We start from the raw sequence: 15,849 nt of genomic DNA, 5'->3' as shown, positions 1-15,849 counted from the left end.
GATCACAGCCTGAGCCAAAGGCAGACGCTCAACAATTGAGCCACCCAGGCATCCCTCTTTGTCCCTTTCTAAGGCTCAATGACTCACTAGCTGGCTTGCCTTCCCCAACTCCTCATCTGAAGTGGAGACTCACTGTCCTACCACCCTGTTCTATCATCCTCATGGCACTTATCACTAGCTGAAGTTAGTTTATTTGGTTTCTTCTCTGTTGCCAGCCTCACCCACAGCACTATAAGTTCTATTAGTTCGAAAACAAAACAAAACAAAAATAATTATAAGTTCTATTAGTTCGGAGATTCTGTGTGTGTTGTATCCCAGTATCCCAGGCATCTAGAATAGCACCAGCACCCATAGGCATTCAAGTAATTGTCATATAGCTGAATGAATAAAGCATTCTTGGAAGGCAGCAGTTACTACTTCTATTTTACAGATGAGAAAATGGAGGCCCAGGAAGGTTTTGTAACCTACATGCTGAAAGAGGCAGAGCTAGAACTGAAAAACTGATTTGGCTTAAATCTGTAGGGTAGATACAGATTTCTGCATCTATCTGTACCCTAGCTCTTCTATTCCACTCTCCATCATCTGTTCTAAGTACGCCTTGGAGAAACTGCAATTTGTCACAGAAGCTGAAGCAGCAAATGGTTCTGTTACACACGCACGCACAGACTTGCACACTCGTGGACATGCACAAACACCAGACACATACATACATAAGCAAAAACCAACTCTCTTTTCTTAATGTAGAATAAATCTCATTCATCCAGATATTTGACAAAACACAACAGATTTAAGACAACTATTCCAGTGATTGATTGAAAATAATTGGCTTGTGGTTAAAGAAAAAGCTCATTCATTTATTCATTCATCCCAGAGTGCCTATTATTTATTGCACTCTGGGAATGCCAACAACTGAAGAAGAACAGACCAGGGAGACCCACAGGCCCTTTTGGCTAAGGCACATCAGGTATGCTGCATTACGTTGCTTCTCAAAGGACCACCTGCACTCACTCTCCAATGGCTTAGGTAACCCTAGTTTACAGAGGAGAAAACAAGCATAGAGAGGGCAAGTGAATCGACAGTAGGGCTAAAACGAGAACTGTCTTAATTCCTCAAGGTAATACACTTCATTCTTGAGTATTTTTAAGCTCTTTCTCACAGTGATGGAACATACAAGACCCTCACTACTCCAGGTGTGGACCAGCATCATCAGCATCACCTCAGAATTTATTAGAAATGCAAACTCTTGGATCCCATGCCAGACCTCCTATATCAAAATCTGCATTTTAATAAAATCTCCAGGGACGCCTGGGTGGCTCAGGGGTTGAGCATCTGCCCTTGGCCCAGGGCGTGATCCCGGGATCCAGGATTGAGTCCCACATCAGGCTCCTTGCGGGGAGCCTGCTTCTCCCTCTGCCTGTGTCTCTGCCTCTCTCTATGTGTCTCTCATGAATAAATAAATAAAAATATTTTTAAAATAAAATAAAATCTCCAGGGAATTCGTGTGCACATCAAAGTTCGAGAAGTTATGCTTCAGATTACTGATGAGTACAAACACAAACAGCAGAGTAATCCTTGTCTCTCTCTCACACACATACTTTTCTAGAATTTTCTTAGAAAATTCTGAAAAACTCAAAACGCCATTTAGCTTAAGGAGAATAAATCCTAGTGTCTGCTGCCACCTTGTGGTGAGAAAAATTTCCAGGCAGAATTTGCTCTTCCCGGAAATGGGGAAATGTTAGAAGGGAAGGATGGACCCCTCAACTTTTTAGCCATGTACTTTGAAAGACCACTACAAAATTCTGTAATATAATAAAATAGCCTTGGGGTATACTATGAGATGGCCAAATAAAAACTGGCCTTTTTAAAAAAAAGATTTTATTTATTCCTGAGAGACACACAGAGAGAGACAGAGACACAGGCAGAGGGAGAAGCAGGCTCCATGCAGACAGCCCTATGTGGGACTGATCCCAGGACCCCAGGATAACGCCCTGAGCTGAAGGCAGACACTCAACCACTGAGCCACCCAGGCATTCCAAAAACTGGCCTTTTTAATGTATGTCCCCTAGGGCTGAGAAAGTATTTATGGGCTCTAGTTCAGAGATCTAACAAAAGTTGGGATCCTTAGTATTCCTACTGGTCTTTCCTCTTTAAGATTCAAACATGCACATCTGAATGTGATAATCAATTAGTGTGTGATTATTTTATTACCAACCCAAATGGCAGTGGTTACAAACTCAGGTCTCCTTTTCTGCATTTGCCTTGCCCAGGAATCTAGAACACATGTTCCACAAAGCAAAAAGGAATTTCCCACCATTCTGTCAAATGCATCATTCCCAACCTCTGTGAAGTGATAAACAGGGCCAGTCCCACGAATGATGTCTCTCACACCTAGAAGGGAATAAGAAAATGATTCCAAAAATTTCCTACATACTTTCCCCCAAACAGCCCAGAAGTTAAAAGTGCCTCTGGCACTGCATGAATTTGTTTTGTACTTTGGGAGCTCAAGAGCTGAAGAAATCCAACACAATTACTACGGGTGGACTTGACAGCAATGGACCACCCTCAGCTGTATCTTCCAGAGTCTTTTAAGGGTGTCTGTGGAAGACGTGGTCAGTACCGAAGACTCCAGCAACCCAGAAAGAAAAATGGCCCATTCAAAAGGAAGGGGATTGAAAGGTAGGCCAATGGAGTTCATTTTCTTTTCTGTTGAGTGAGATTTTTTGGATTTTAATTAAACAATATTCATTGCAATGATTAGAAAAGGTTTTCAGCATTGCCTTTAGAAATGAACACTCTGAATGGATTGGGGTGGGGGAGGTGCTGCATTTATACATTGGTCGGGAAGCCTAGTGCCACAATGAAAGCTTCATTTTATGAGTGTAATTGTAATGGGGAAAACCTTTCCTTTCCACTTAAATTTGAGTTTTAATGTGGCATATAATGCTAAAATTAGCCCAGTTTCAGAATTTTAGATATCATGCATCCCATGCAAGTACTATGATTTTGAAAATTCAGTAGTATATTCTTAAAGAGGAGTCCATGATCAACGCTTTCTGTTCCCTTGCCCGGCAATATGTACTGAAATATGTACTAATTGTATTTCATGCCATGCACACCCTTTAAGGTAATGTTAAAACTGTCTTATACCTGGTATTTCCTGTCAGTGGGAAAACTGTGAAGACAGCCAATGAAATACTCCAAATATAATACATTTTAATTAGGAAAATCAACAAGATGACTTATTTTCCTGTTTCTTTTGGCTTCTTTCTTCCCGGCTTCATAAGCAAGAGCTCAGACATAGAAATGAGGTGTTTTGATGAGGCCTGAATCCTCAAATACCAAACTGCTGAACTTCTGTGGACAGAATGAAATATTGTGGAGATTTCCACTTTCAATAAGAATAAGAGATTGAAGGGGGAAGCAATACTACAAAATAAATTCATTACCCATCTAGATATTTGGAAACTTAAGGAGGGGAGGGTTCTTTTCAAAACAAATTTCATCAGTTCTAGTCCAATGTCCTGGAGCAAAATCACCTTTGTTAGTCATGTTCTAAGTAGATCGGGGATGAGGGTAGAAGGGTTGGAGTGGGAGATACATTCTGAGATTCAGACTACTTAGAGCTGGGCTTTTAACCTGAAGGATTATGTGGATGGCCTCTGGGGTTCTTGAGATTCCTGAAGTTATTTTCATCATTTAGAGGATGTATGTGTGTATGCATGTATTTAGGGTAGTAGAAATTGATGGCTTTATTAAATGATTCTCACAGGCTCTAAGGAAGATTAATCCTGGCCCGTTAATGGTCTTTGGGCAAATTATAAAATGGCACTCTATCCTGGAGACACTTTAGTGCCATCTGTTAGAAAGTTCAGTTAACTTAGACACCACTATGATTGAAGGTGAATAGCGCCCCTAGCGTTTGTGTGTCCGTGTAACCAGTAAAATGTCCCAATGTTCCAGTCCCAAAAAGGACTAGCCTACATGGTCTCCCCCTTCTTTCCACCTCCTGCTTGAGCTCCCTCCTTGCCTTTTACTTTTTCGCTTTGCTCAGGTGATCCACATATTAATAAAAGCTATTATTTATTGGGTTCCAACCACATGAATTATTTCTTTTTATGCTCCCATTTCTGAAAATAGCTTACCTAAGCTTATAGACGTTAAATTACATGCCCAAGATCACACAGCTAGGAAGTATGGTGTTGGGTTGAACAAGCCCATTTAACCCCAGTGTCTGGGCTCTTCTGAACTACTTCCCATGTATAATTACGGAGAAGTTGAATGATTTAGCTCCAGTTTAGAACAGTATTTCTTGAGGGATGGTGTGTGTGCTGCTGGTGTTGCTTGACATATTTTACGTAGTATACAAAGAACATTTTTTTAGAACATTTTTTTTAAAGATTTTATTGATCTATTTGACAGAGAGGGCATACAAGTAGGAGGAGCAGCAGAGAGAGAGAGAAGCTGAGTAGGGAGCCAGATGCAAAGCTCGATCCCAGGACCCTGAGATCATAACCTGAGCCGAAGACAGACACCTAACCAACTGAGCCACCCAGGCACCCCCAAAGACCATTTTTTAATAGTTATTAACTTATTTTAATCCATATTAGAAATATATGTTACATTTATTGCAAACATAATGTAACATAACATAATATAAAACCTGGGACTTCAGTCAGAGAAATGAAGATTTATGTTCCTACAAAAACCTGTACACAAATGTTTGTGTTTGTTTATATTAGCCCCAAACTAGAAACAATCCAAATGTCTTTCAATAAGTGAATGATTAGACAGTGTGGTAATCCATATCATGGATGGAATATTACTCAGCAACAAAAAGGAATAACTAATACATACAACAATCTAGGTTAATTTCAGAGATTTATGCTGAGTGAAAAAAAGTAAGTCCCAAAAAGTTATATACTGTATGATTCCATTTATATTCCATTTTTGAAAGGACAAAATTATACAAAAGGAGGACAGCTTGGGGAGACAGTGGGGGGTGAGTGGGTACAGCCATACACATGAAGATGGTGATAGAAATGATCTGTATCTTGACGGTATCAATGTTGTAATAACTACACTTACTATAATTACCTCAAAACAGAAGGTTTACTTTTTTTTTAATCCTTGGGATTTTATGGATATTATTGCTTTGGATGACACCAAAAACAATACTAATGAATAAGAATATTAGCTAAATAATGGTATCACGGTATAGATTATGTTTATTTTAGAATAATACAGGTGTTGGGATCAGATCCTGGGCTAAGTTTTTTATTCTTTTGAAGCTTTAATTTCTTCATTTGTGAAATGGAGATGACCAGATGAGGGGTAAATTACATGAAATATATGAAAGAACGTAGAAGAGTGTTTAGTACATAGAACACTACTAAGATACATTATCTGCTCGTATATTTTTTTAATATTTTATTTATTTATTTTATTTATTCACCCCACACGGGGTGGGGGGAAGAGAGGCAGAGACACCGGCAGAGGGAGAAGCAGGCTCCATGCTGGGAGCCCGACGTAGGATTTGATCCCAGGTCTCCAGGATCACGCCCTGGAAGTGCCGCTGAGCCACCCGGGCTGCCCTGTTTGTATTTTTTTAAAGATCTTATTTGTTTGTTTATTTAAAGAGTATGAGCAGAGAGAGGGGCAGAGGGAGAGGGAGAGAGTAAATCTCAAGCAGACTCCCTGCTGAGTACAGAGCTGGACTCAGGGTTCCATCCCACGACTCTGAGATCATGACCTGAGTCAAAATCAAAAGTCAGACACTCAACTGACCAAGCCAGCCCAGATGTTCCTCATTATCTCTTTGTATTACTAAAATAGACCAAAATGATGAAGATGGTGTATGACTGTTTGGAATTTTATTTTATTTTATTTTATTTATTTATTTTTTTGTTCAGAAGTTTAGAAATAAGAGTTTAGAGTTATTCTATCTAAATGAGTGTTTTATGTACATGCATCATTTATGGGGCCTTGGGATTATATACCTTATTGACTACCCCTGCCATTTCTCATCTTTCATCACTGTAGGCTGGGAACCACCAAGTCCAACAAAATTATATCCTCTCAACATTGAAAGAAGGTTACTAATTTGCCAATATGTGTTCTAATGGTCAGAGACCTGGATTAAAATCTGCATTCTATGCTTGGTCAAATAATTTAACCTCTCTGTGTTTCAACTTACTCATTAGTGAAATGAAGATAATAGTGTAACCTACCTACCTCTTACGGAACAATGAGGTAGTGGCCAGAATGCACATAACTACAGTTGGGGGACAAAACACAAAGTAGTTGGTTTGGCTTTGTTTTTCTATGATTTGGTTCTTGGTATCAGTTTTATTTTTTGGAATTATATAATTTGTTCACAATTCAAGTTTGGATTTTGATGATTTAAATGATTTGTTTTTAACTTTTCAATTCCCGTAATACCAATTCTTTTTTATTTTGTTTAGATGGCATAGAGCTGTGTCCACCAACTTAGTAAAACAAAATGTCTTGATCCCCAAAGAGGAATCATCTGGTGATAGCGACATGGAATTTCATGAAAGCCAGCAAAATAAAAAAAAAAATCTGATGAAGAAAGTGAAGACTGTTTTGGGAAGGATGCTGTCCTACAAATGTAGAAGCAAGTTGGCAAGTGTCAGCAGAGGGGCCTCTACTAACCATAAGGAAACCTTTTCAAACACACAGGGCCTTCTTCCCAGAATTGTCAAGGAACTTCCATCCCCCAGGTTATTTACTAAACCAAGAATGAGAAAGCTGTCACAGAATGGTAATCAAAAGCAACTTACAGTTAAGTGGCAAGGCCAAGAGGAATAGTGAAGTTGGGATGGCTTTCCTTGCTACCCCAAACTGTGGCATCTCCTGGGAGCTTGGATGAAATGCAGAATCTCAGGCCCTGCCTGGGTCTACTGAGTCAGAATCTGTGATGTGGAAAGAGCCCCAAGTGATCTGCATGTACAAACCTTTTAAAAAGCTCTGAATTATATTGTCTTTGAGGTCCCTCCCAGTCCAATTAGTGGTCTAATTGTTGTAAAGCCATTTTTTTTCATTTAAACATGCATACAGGGGATGCCTGGGTGGCTCAGTGGTTGAGTGTCTGCCTCTGGCTCAGGATCCAGGATCGAGTTCCGCATCAGGCTCCCTACGAGGAGTGTGTCTGCCTGTGTCTCTGCCTTTCCCTCTCTGTGTTTCTCATGAATAAATAAATCTTTAAAAAAAATAAATGAACGTGTGTCCACAGGCATATATGTGTGTATGTGCATATACATAAATACATATGCATATACATACATATATATTAGAAAATTAAACTAAAGTGAGATTTATCTATTATTTTGTTTCTGGAAAAAGTAGTAATACAGCCTTCCAAATAGCTACTCCCTACAGTGGATGGAGGGTATGGGGAGAATTCTATGAATAAAATTTGTGATTGGTAAGTCATAACAGACATTTTATTTTATTGTATCTACTTTCTGTGTACCTTATGGAAAAATCAGCATTTGAACTGTTAACTTGAAATCTTTTTTACAAAATAGTGATGCTGGGGGTGGGGGGTGCGGTGGTCCTATGAGTTATAACTAACAATACCACTAATATTCACATTCTTCTCTGTAGCTTTCCTAAGTTAATAGACTTTGTTTTTTAGAACAGATTTAGGTTTACTAGAAAAATTGAATGGAAGATATAGAGATTAACTTCCCATATACTCTCTCCTTACCCCTTCCTCCCCTATTATTAGCATCTTGCCCTAATACGACAAACCCACCAAGTTACGTCATGTATCCACCGTTAGAGTGTGACACAGGACAACTTCACTGCTTTAAATATCCTGTGTAGCTTCTTAATGTCCTTTATCGCAGAGCATCAGGAAACGTACACAACCCTTACAGTAGGGAATCCACACACAATAACACATTTCATACAGTGATAAGGCGGCATACCTGGTGAGTACTTTTTCCAGAAAACAAACAAATGAAACCCCATCTCCTCCCAAAACTGATGGCTTCCAGCTGACTGCCCTTTCAAACTCACTCTCTCTTCTGGAAATAGCAGTCACTAATGCTAGCTTCTAAGCATCTAGCAATTACCCGGCATAGATTCACTTATCTATTTTCATTGAAAATAACAAAGATGGCATGTTTCCATACTGATGGGATTGGAGTTGAAGAGTCTATAGGAAACAGAGGCTCAGTTCCTCCTCCTTACCCATGTACATTGGCTTATTTTCATCTTTGTTGGAATAACCCATCTCCAAACCAAGATTTCTTCAGAAAATCTGTCTTTAGGCCACAGCTGTAACATTATGACACTCTCACCCAGGGATCAAAGATAGTGGCTCTTCCCTGTTGACCCTTGCAACATTTTTAACAAATATTTGCTAAGTACTTATTACGTGTTTGCCACGCGATTGGGAATAGAGTAGCAGATAGAACAGACGTGGTCCCTGCCTTCATAAGGTCATAGCATAGAGAGACATTCCAACATTAGGCAGATAATTACATCTGATGCAAAGTAGCAGCACAAGGTACTATGGAAACACATCATGGGTGCTCTGTTCTAACTTTTGGGGAGGGGGCTCCAGAAAAGCCTCCCTGAGAAAGGGACAACTCAGTTGAAATTTGAAGGACAACTAGAGTCAGATGAGAAAAGAGTGGCAAGAGTTTTCCAGGAGAAAGGGAGAGCATATTCTCATCCCATATATTGGGTATAAACACAGAACACAGGGTAAAAAAAAGAAATGAAAGTAAATCAGCCAGGAAAAGGCTGGTGAATAAGGTGGTCAGGATATTGTAAGTCATATTAATAATTTTTTAACTTTCTCCTAAGATTTTTAAGATTCTCCTAAGATAAGAAACCATCAAAACTTTCAAGCTGGGAATTAATATAGTCTGATTTGCATTTTCTTTTAAAGATAGCTCAGGCTGCAAAGTAGAGACTGGATGGGAGGAAGGCAATATCCGATACAGAAAGGACAGTAAAAAGGTTCTTCCATTCATTCAGGCAATGAAGGATAGTAGCTTGCTTAGTTGTGGCGGTGGAGATGGGGAGGTAAAGGGAGAAGCATTCATAGACAGAAGGTGTAAGGTATGGGGAAGAGCTGGATAGTGGAGGGCAGGGAGAGTCCTTGGGTAGAGCACCTTGTTCTGAAGGTGGAGCCCCATAGACTGATTAGAGCCACCACTCCTAGTGAAGTCCTTATCAATAGACCCCCAAGCCCAACAAGATGGTTGTAGGTGTGAGCACAGCAGGAAAGCACTGAAACACAGAGCAAATAGCAAACACCATTTCCCCAATGCCCCTAGCAATCCTTTCACCAACATGAAATAAAGGCTTTATTTTCTGCCCTCTTTTTTTTAAAATTAATTAATTATTTACTTATTTATGATAGTCACAGAGAGAGAGAGGCAGAGACACAGGCAGAGGGAGAAGCAGGCAGAGGGAGAAGCAGGCTCCATGCACCGGGAGCCCGATGTGGGATTTGATCCCGGGTCTCCAGGATCGCGCCCTGGGCCAAAGGCAGGCACCAAACCGCTGCGCCACCCAGGGATCCCTCTTTTTTTTTTTTTTTTTTTAATGAAATGGAGAATAATCTCAAATGTAGTGCCTTCTACAGGCAATAATATGGTTTTATTTTTATCATATTAATATTAATGCCTATGTATTGATACTGGTTTTTTATTTATGCTAGTATCTTGAAGTTTCCTTTATAAAGGCATTTATTGTGTTAAGGATTGAATTGATGTAAAGAAAAATATTAAGGAGCCCAAGGTTCCTGGAAAATGAGAGAAACGGTGAATATGGCATATGACCACAGAGCCTTGAATCACATTGCTGGAGAGTGAGTAACTTTAAACATTCTTTCAATCAATAACAAGTACTCAAGGGATCATCTTACACATGAGAGAGTTACTTTTTCTAATTCCACAATAATTAAAGGAAAAAGTAACAAAGGGCAAAACTGAAGTCTCAAAGAGACGTAACCACCTTGCCAGAACAGGTTGGAGACCACTGAGGTCGTGACCACAAGAAAAGGCAAATGTGCACAGGAAAAAGTATAAGATTAGAAAAAAGCAAACCCATTTTTTAAATCTTTTACTCCAAGGAAGAAAGCTATTGGGATGGCATGGGATGCTGGTCTTTTCAGGATACTTTCTAATAAGAAGGTAATCATTGTGGGATGCTTGGGTGGCTCAGTTGGTTAAGTGTCTGCCTTTGGCTCAGGTCATGATCCCAGGATCCTGGGATGGAGCTTGCATCAGTCTCCCTGCTCAGTGGGGAGTCTGCTTCTCCCTCTTGCTCTGCCTCTCCTTCTTCTTCTTTTATTTTTTTTTTAAAGATTTTATTTATTTATTCATGAGAGACACAGAGACAGAGAGAGGCAGAGACACAGGCAGAGGGAGAAGCAGGCTCCATGCAGGGAGCCCGACGTGGGACTCATCCTGGGTCTCCAGGATCACACCCTGGGCCAAAGGCGGCACCAAACCGCTGAGCCACCCGGGCTGCCCTCTGCCTCTCCTTCTGCTGTGTGCTCTCTCCCTCACTGTCTCTTAAATAAATAAATAAATAAATAAATAAATAAATAAATAAATAAATAAAATCTTAAAAAGAAGAAGAAGAAGAGAAAAAGTTTATTTTTGTGATCCTTACAGGTTCTTTTCCCCTCTCCCTTCTCTCTAAGCGACTATACAACTTGATGTTGTAGAAGCAGAGACAGAGGAGATAACCCGAGGAAGTACACTGCTCCGGGCCAGGAGAACCACGAAGCGGTTATCTGTGACATCCCTTCCTTCGGGACTGCAAAAGGTACTATGCTAAACCAAACTCGCCTCTAAAGACTTACAAAGAAGTTGATGTTTAGGGGTGTGGGAAAAGCCAAGTTCTCATAATAAAGCCTTCATATCTGCTGCTTGTATTCTCCTAGCCAAGACTTGAGGACACAGCAAGCAGGCTTTCCAGGTCTGATTCCTCTGCTTCTGAGCTTTAATGGTTCAACTTCTACTACAGTCTGGACAACAGTGAAATTCTGAGCTTTATAGTGACTTTTCAACCATTCAACTATTGAGTTAGTATATTAGCATCAGGTCAATCACATATGCTGCTTGGAGAGGAATTCTTTGTTTTTTTTAAATTTTTATTTTATTTATCTTTTTTAAGATTTTATTTATTCATGAGAGACAGAGAGAGAGAGAGAGAGAGAGACAGAGACACAGGCAGAGGGAGAAGCAGGCTCCATGCAGGCAGCCTGACGTGGGACTCGATCCCAGGTCTCCAGGATCACACCCTGGGCTGCAGGTGACGCTAAACCGCTGAGCCACCTGGGCTGCCCTAGGAGAGGAATTCACTAGACTAGCACTGCCTGATAGAACTTTGCGTGAAGATGCAAGTGTATGCTATTCTGGTACACTAACCATTAACCACATATGACTTAAAAAAAATTGTTTATTTGAGAGAGAGAGAGCATGAGTGGGAGGGGCAGAGAGAGAATCTCAAGTAGACTGTTGAACACAGAGCCCAACACGGGTCTTGACCTCAGGACTCTGAGTTTACGACTTGAGCCAAAACCAAGAGTCAAGTGCTTAACTGACTGCACCACCCAGAGGCCCCAAACACATGTATCTTTTGAACTTGAAATCTGGCCAGTGCAATTAAAAAGCTGAATTTTTTATTTTATTTCATTGTAATTGAAATGAAAAGATAGCCACATGTAAAGACAGTGTGGTGGTACAATCCAAGAGTGTCCAAACCAAAGCCTATATTTATCTGTGCATATGTAAGCTTCAGCCTAAATTGCTCACACTATTTTTTTAAATCAACTGAATTATTATTATTTTAAATACAACAAACATTTACTTAGAGCTGATTTTGTTTCAGTTTTAAGTGCTTTGGAAATATCAACTCAGATGATAATTACAACAGTCTAATCATGTAGATAGTAATAGGGGTGCCTGGCTGGCTTGGTTGGAAGAGTGTGCGACTTGATCTTGTGGTCATGACTTCAAGTTGCACATAAGGGATAGTGGTTACTTAAAAATAGAATCTTAAAAGATAAATAAATAAAAGGTAGGTAGCAATACTATCCTTATTTTAGGGATAACTCTGAGAGGTTAAATAATTTACTTAGATAAGTGGCAGAGACAGGTTTCAAATCCAGGAAGATCTGGCTCTAGAGTCCTTACTCATAACTACTAGGCTAAATACTAATTATACTTCTGTCCAAAATGGTAGCCACCAGGTATATGTGACTATTTAATTAAAAATAAGGTTCATTTCCTCAGTTGCATTTACTACATTTCAAGGTGCTAAATAACAACATGTGGCTTGAGGCTGTTTTTGCAGAAAGTTCTACTGAACAGAGCTGTTTTGGGGTATCATTGTTAGAATACGCCAATATTAGTTTTGAATTTTGCCTTTTTAAAAAAAGATTTTATTTTTTTATTCATGGGAGACACACAGAGAGAGGCAGAGACATAGGTAGAGGGAGAAGCAGGCTCCATGCAGGGACCCCAATGTGGGACTCGATCCCAGGACTCCAGGATCATGCCCTGAGCTGAAGGCAGACACTGGACCACTGAGCCATCCGGGCGTCCTGCATTTTGCTTTTTGTGTGCTTGGTTGACATTTACTGTACTCCTACTTTATAATGGGTGATTTCTAGGTTTGGGGGCAAAAAGATCCAATAGATATAGTCCTGTTTTGTGAAATTTATAATCTATTAGGGGGATAGATATTAAACCACAGCTCTGTAGAGCATTAAAGTAAGGATAATCTTTTGAATAAATGGCACTGGGACAAGTAGGTGTCCATATGGAGAAAAAGAAATTTGGGGGGTCCCTGGGTGGAATAAATAAATAAAATATTAAAAAAAGAAATTTGATCCCTATCTCACACTGTATACAAAAATTAATTCCTGGGCAGCCCCAGTGGCTCAGCGGTTTAGCGCCGCCTTCAGCCCGGGTTGTGATCCTGGAGACCTAGGATCGAGTCCCGCGTCGGGCTCCCTGCATGGAGCCTGCTTGTGTCTCTGCCTCTCTCTCTGTGTGTCTCTCATGAGTAAATAAATAAAAATCTTTAAAAAAAATTAATTTCTGTTGGGTTATAGATTTGTGTGGAAAAGGTAAAACCTTAAAACTTCTGGAAGTTGATAGAAATGACTTCAGTGCAGAGAAAATACTTCTTAGGACACAAGTATCACTGACCATAAAAAAGAAAAAAAAAGGATACATCTGGTTATATAGTAAGATTGCTGTTCAGCAAAAGACTTAAATCAAAGGTTGTCAACTGGCTGCGAAGCGTTTTGTTTAGCTCTCAGAATGACCTCAATAATATATTTGCATTAACTGGTCACATTTAAAAATTAGAGTATTTTTTAAAAATCTGGATTTTAAGACTTCTTTTGAAAAGTAGGATTTCAAAACATTAGGCCTACAATTCCTCATGATAACAACAGGAGATGTGCAGAGACTGGCCCCTTGGTGGGAGGCACATTCTCTCCAGATTACCACTAGCAGCAACTGGTCCTGTTTTGTACAACCTACCTGAACTGTCTAGGCATTTGACTTTAGAATAGCGGTATTCAACAGAGAAGTAACTTAGTAAGTGTTCAGTAAGTGTTGTGGTAAGTATTCGTTCAGTAGGAAAAAGTACTGGGTTTTATGGAGAGAAAAAAAGTGGAGTCCAACTATATATATAGATGGATTGGGGAGGGTCCTACAAGTGACATGGGAGCCTGGGCAAGTTGGCAGGGCAGAGTGGTGGGTCAGCAGACGCCTTTGTAAACTCAGACACAGTGTAGGCCCCAGATATACTCCGACATCCCACTCTGTGTAGGTTTCACAATAGTCTCAATATTAGTTACTAAGTGAAGGAAGAGTGAACCCAGTAAGACTAAAAAGGGCCTATTAGCCAGGAGCCCTGACCTAGGAATGATTTCCAATAGCAATCCTATTAGGACAGGTACTTATAACCAGCAAGCCAGGGACGCTAGGAAAACTAGCAGGCATGGGGCGAAAAGAACCCAGAGCCTTCTTTTTATGTTTGGAGGCATGTCTGCTATGAAAATAAGGAAACCTACAGAAAAGAGACCAAATTAACAACTAGATCCAGGGATAATGAGCTTTCTGGGACACTGGTCCTCAGCAGCCCCACACTCTCACTGCGCTCAGCGGCCACAGAGGCAATTTCTTCTTCTTCCCCTTGCGAGTGACCTGCTTTTTTCCTGACACTGTATATTCTTTCAGAACCAGACAATCTCATTTCTCTGCACCCTATAGATCTCTTCAAAGAGAGCTTTGGGCACAAAGGAGATACATGGGGCGTGGAGGATAATATGAATACGCTCTCCAACTCAACGTTGTTATGTGGCAAATGTTCAGTTTATAATGTCCCAAGGGTGAGAATTCTTATTTAAGCACTATCACAGAAATAATATGGGTACTTCTTAATCTGATGTGTTTTTGCGTTTTTATGATAGGTTCCGTATTCATCAAAAAAGAGATCACACTTTCCAGCACTTAAAAAAAAGAAACCTAGCATGGGAAACATCCTCCGAAAATCAGACTTGACAGTAGGAAAACTTCAAATGCAGGTAGTGGGCAAAGGCTTTCGCTTTGTGTTTCAGATGCATCACAGAGGGCCAAGTTGAACTGAATACACAGCCCTGCTAGGCAGCATGGTTGTGCGATGAAATTAATTATTAACATGAAGAAATATGTTAGTAGGGGGGATCCTGAGAGTGGCTAAAGGATTGCTAAGGTCACCCAGGATGATGCTATGTGCCTAATAAATATTAAGTGAATTCAATTAAAATGAAGGCATGCACAAAGGCTTCTTTTGAGAAGAAATGAGATTCCCTTTACCACTGGGTGGTAAATGTTATGTTTTCAAGCTCTGTTTGCTATGACTTGAATTAGAGTAATACTTTGGGATTTGCAAAACATCCACTGATTCCTGAAGTGGTCTCTTAGGAAAAGCCACCATCCCTTTGGTTTTGACAAGGCTTCCCAACATATGGCTACATTTCTTTGTATCTGTCTGTCACAGGTGGATGACCTCATAGAAACAGTGACAGATAAATCCATGCAGTTATTGGCCCAAAGACACGCTGAGCTTCAACAGTGTGAATTTCTAGGGGACGAAATTCTTCAGTCTTCGAAGCAATTCCAGAGGATATCCAAGAGAACCATGAGGAAGTATAAATTGAAAAACGTGTGTTTCCCATGTACCTGCTGCTGCTTCTGATTTGCTCCTGACTTCATAAAAGTTATTTTTTATAGGAATTCTTATCTTTTGGTACATAATCCTGAATAAATCTCTCTAGTGAATTAATCAGTTGGGGAGATGGACATTTCTTAGAATATTCTACCCAACAGTCCTTAAAAAAAAATCCTTTTTTTGAAAAACTGATTTTTAATTCTGAGTCAATGTTAGTAAATTTTTGCTTCATAATTCTTACTAATATTGGAAAACAGAAATACTTATTAGGGCATAGCAACTCTGCAAAGAAATTTCTCCCAGGATTTGCCAGATGAAATTAGAGGAAGCATTTAAAGGTATTATGACACTTTTAATATGACTACTACTGAGCTAAATTTAAACTTTCATACTTATAAAGATAAGAATTCTTATTAAAATTACAAAAATGTAACACTGTTTAAGGTATGATTCATGCAAAGAATCATGCTTTCCGAACTAAAATAAGTGGGTAAGGGTGGAACCTAACAAGTATTGAACATTAAATTCACTACTTAAGAAAATTACAACTGATTCAGCCTTAGCTCAATTGTTGGGATCATTAAATCCTTCATGCAAGATTGACTATCTTAACAGACTATTTTTCTG

The 15,849-nt window shown here is 39.7% G+C and overlaps 1 protein-coding gene across 2 annotated transcripts; it reads left to right on the top strand.

Moving 5' to 3' along the window:
• Window positions 1-2,327: 2,327 nt before the first annotated feature.
• On the top strand, window positions 2,328-15,336 carry C19H3orf49 (chromosome 19 C3orf49 homolog). 2 transcript variants are annotated; one of them, XM_077858225.1, is made up of 5 exons: window positions 2,328-2,676; window positions 6,462-6,781; window positions 10,715-10,815; window positions 14,483-14,596; window positions 15,052-15,336. In XM_077858225.1, the coding sequence occupies exons 1-5, from the start codon at window positions 2,552-2,554 to the stop codon at window positions 15,247-15,249; spliced, it is 858 nt and encodes a 285-aa protein (XP_077714351.1). In that variant the 5' UTR covers window positions 2,328-2,551; the 3' UTR covers window positions 15,250-15,336. The 2 variants fall into 2 exon arrangements, with proteins under 2 accessions (XP_077714351.1, XP_077714350.1); XM_077858224.1 differs by having other exon boundaries at window positions 10,691-10,815.
• The last annotated feature ends 513 nt before the right edge of the window (window positions 15,337-15,849 follow it).

Source organism: Canis aureus, chromosome 19 (assembly GCF_053574225.1).
Source record: "Canis aureus isolate CA01 chromosome 19, VMU_Caureus_v.1.0, whole genome shotgun sequence".
NCBI classification, from domain to species: Eukaryota; Metazoa; Chordata; class Mammalia; order Carnivora; family Canidae; genus Canis; species Canis aureus.
Note: the sequence above shows the minus strand (reverse complement) of the source record. Positions and strands in the feature narration are given on the sequence as shown.

Coding starts and splice junctions, on each gene's coding strand:
- C19H3orf49 (XM_077858224.1), top strand. CDS start 2,552: ATGGACCACCCTCAGCTGTATCTTCCAGAGTCTTTTAAGGGTGTCTGT. Junction 2,677..6,461: donor AAAAGGAAGGGGATTGAAAG/GTAGGCCAATGG, acceptor TATTTTGTTTAG/ATGGCATAGAGCTGTGTCCA. Junction 10,816..14,482: donor TTCCTTCGGGACTGCAAAAG/GTACTATGCTAA, acceptor TTTTTATGATAG/GTTCCGTATTCATCAAAAAA.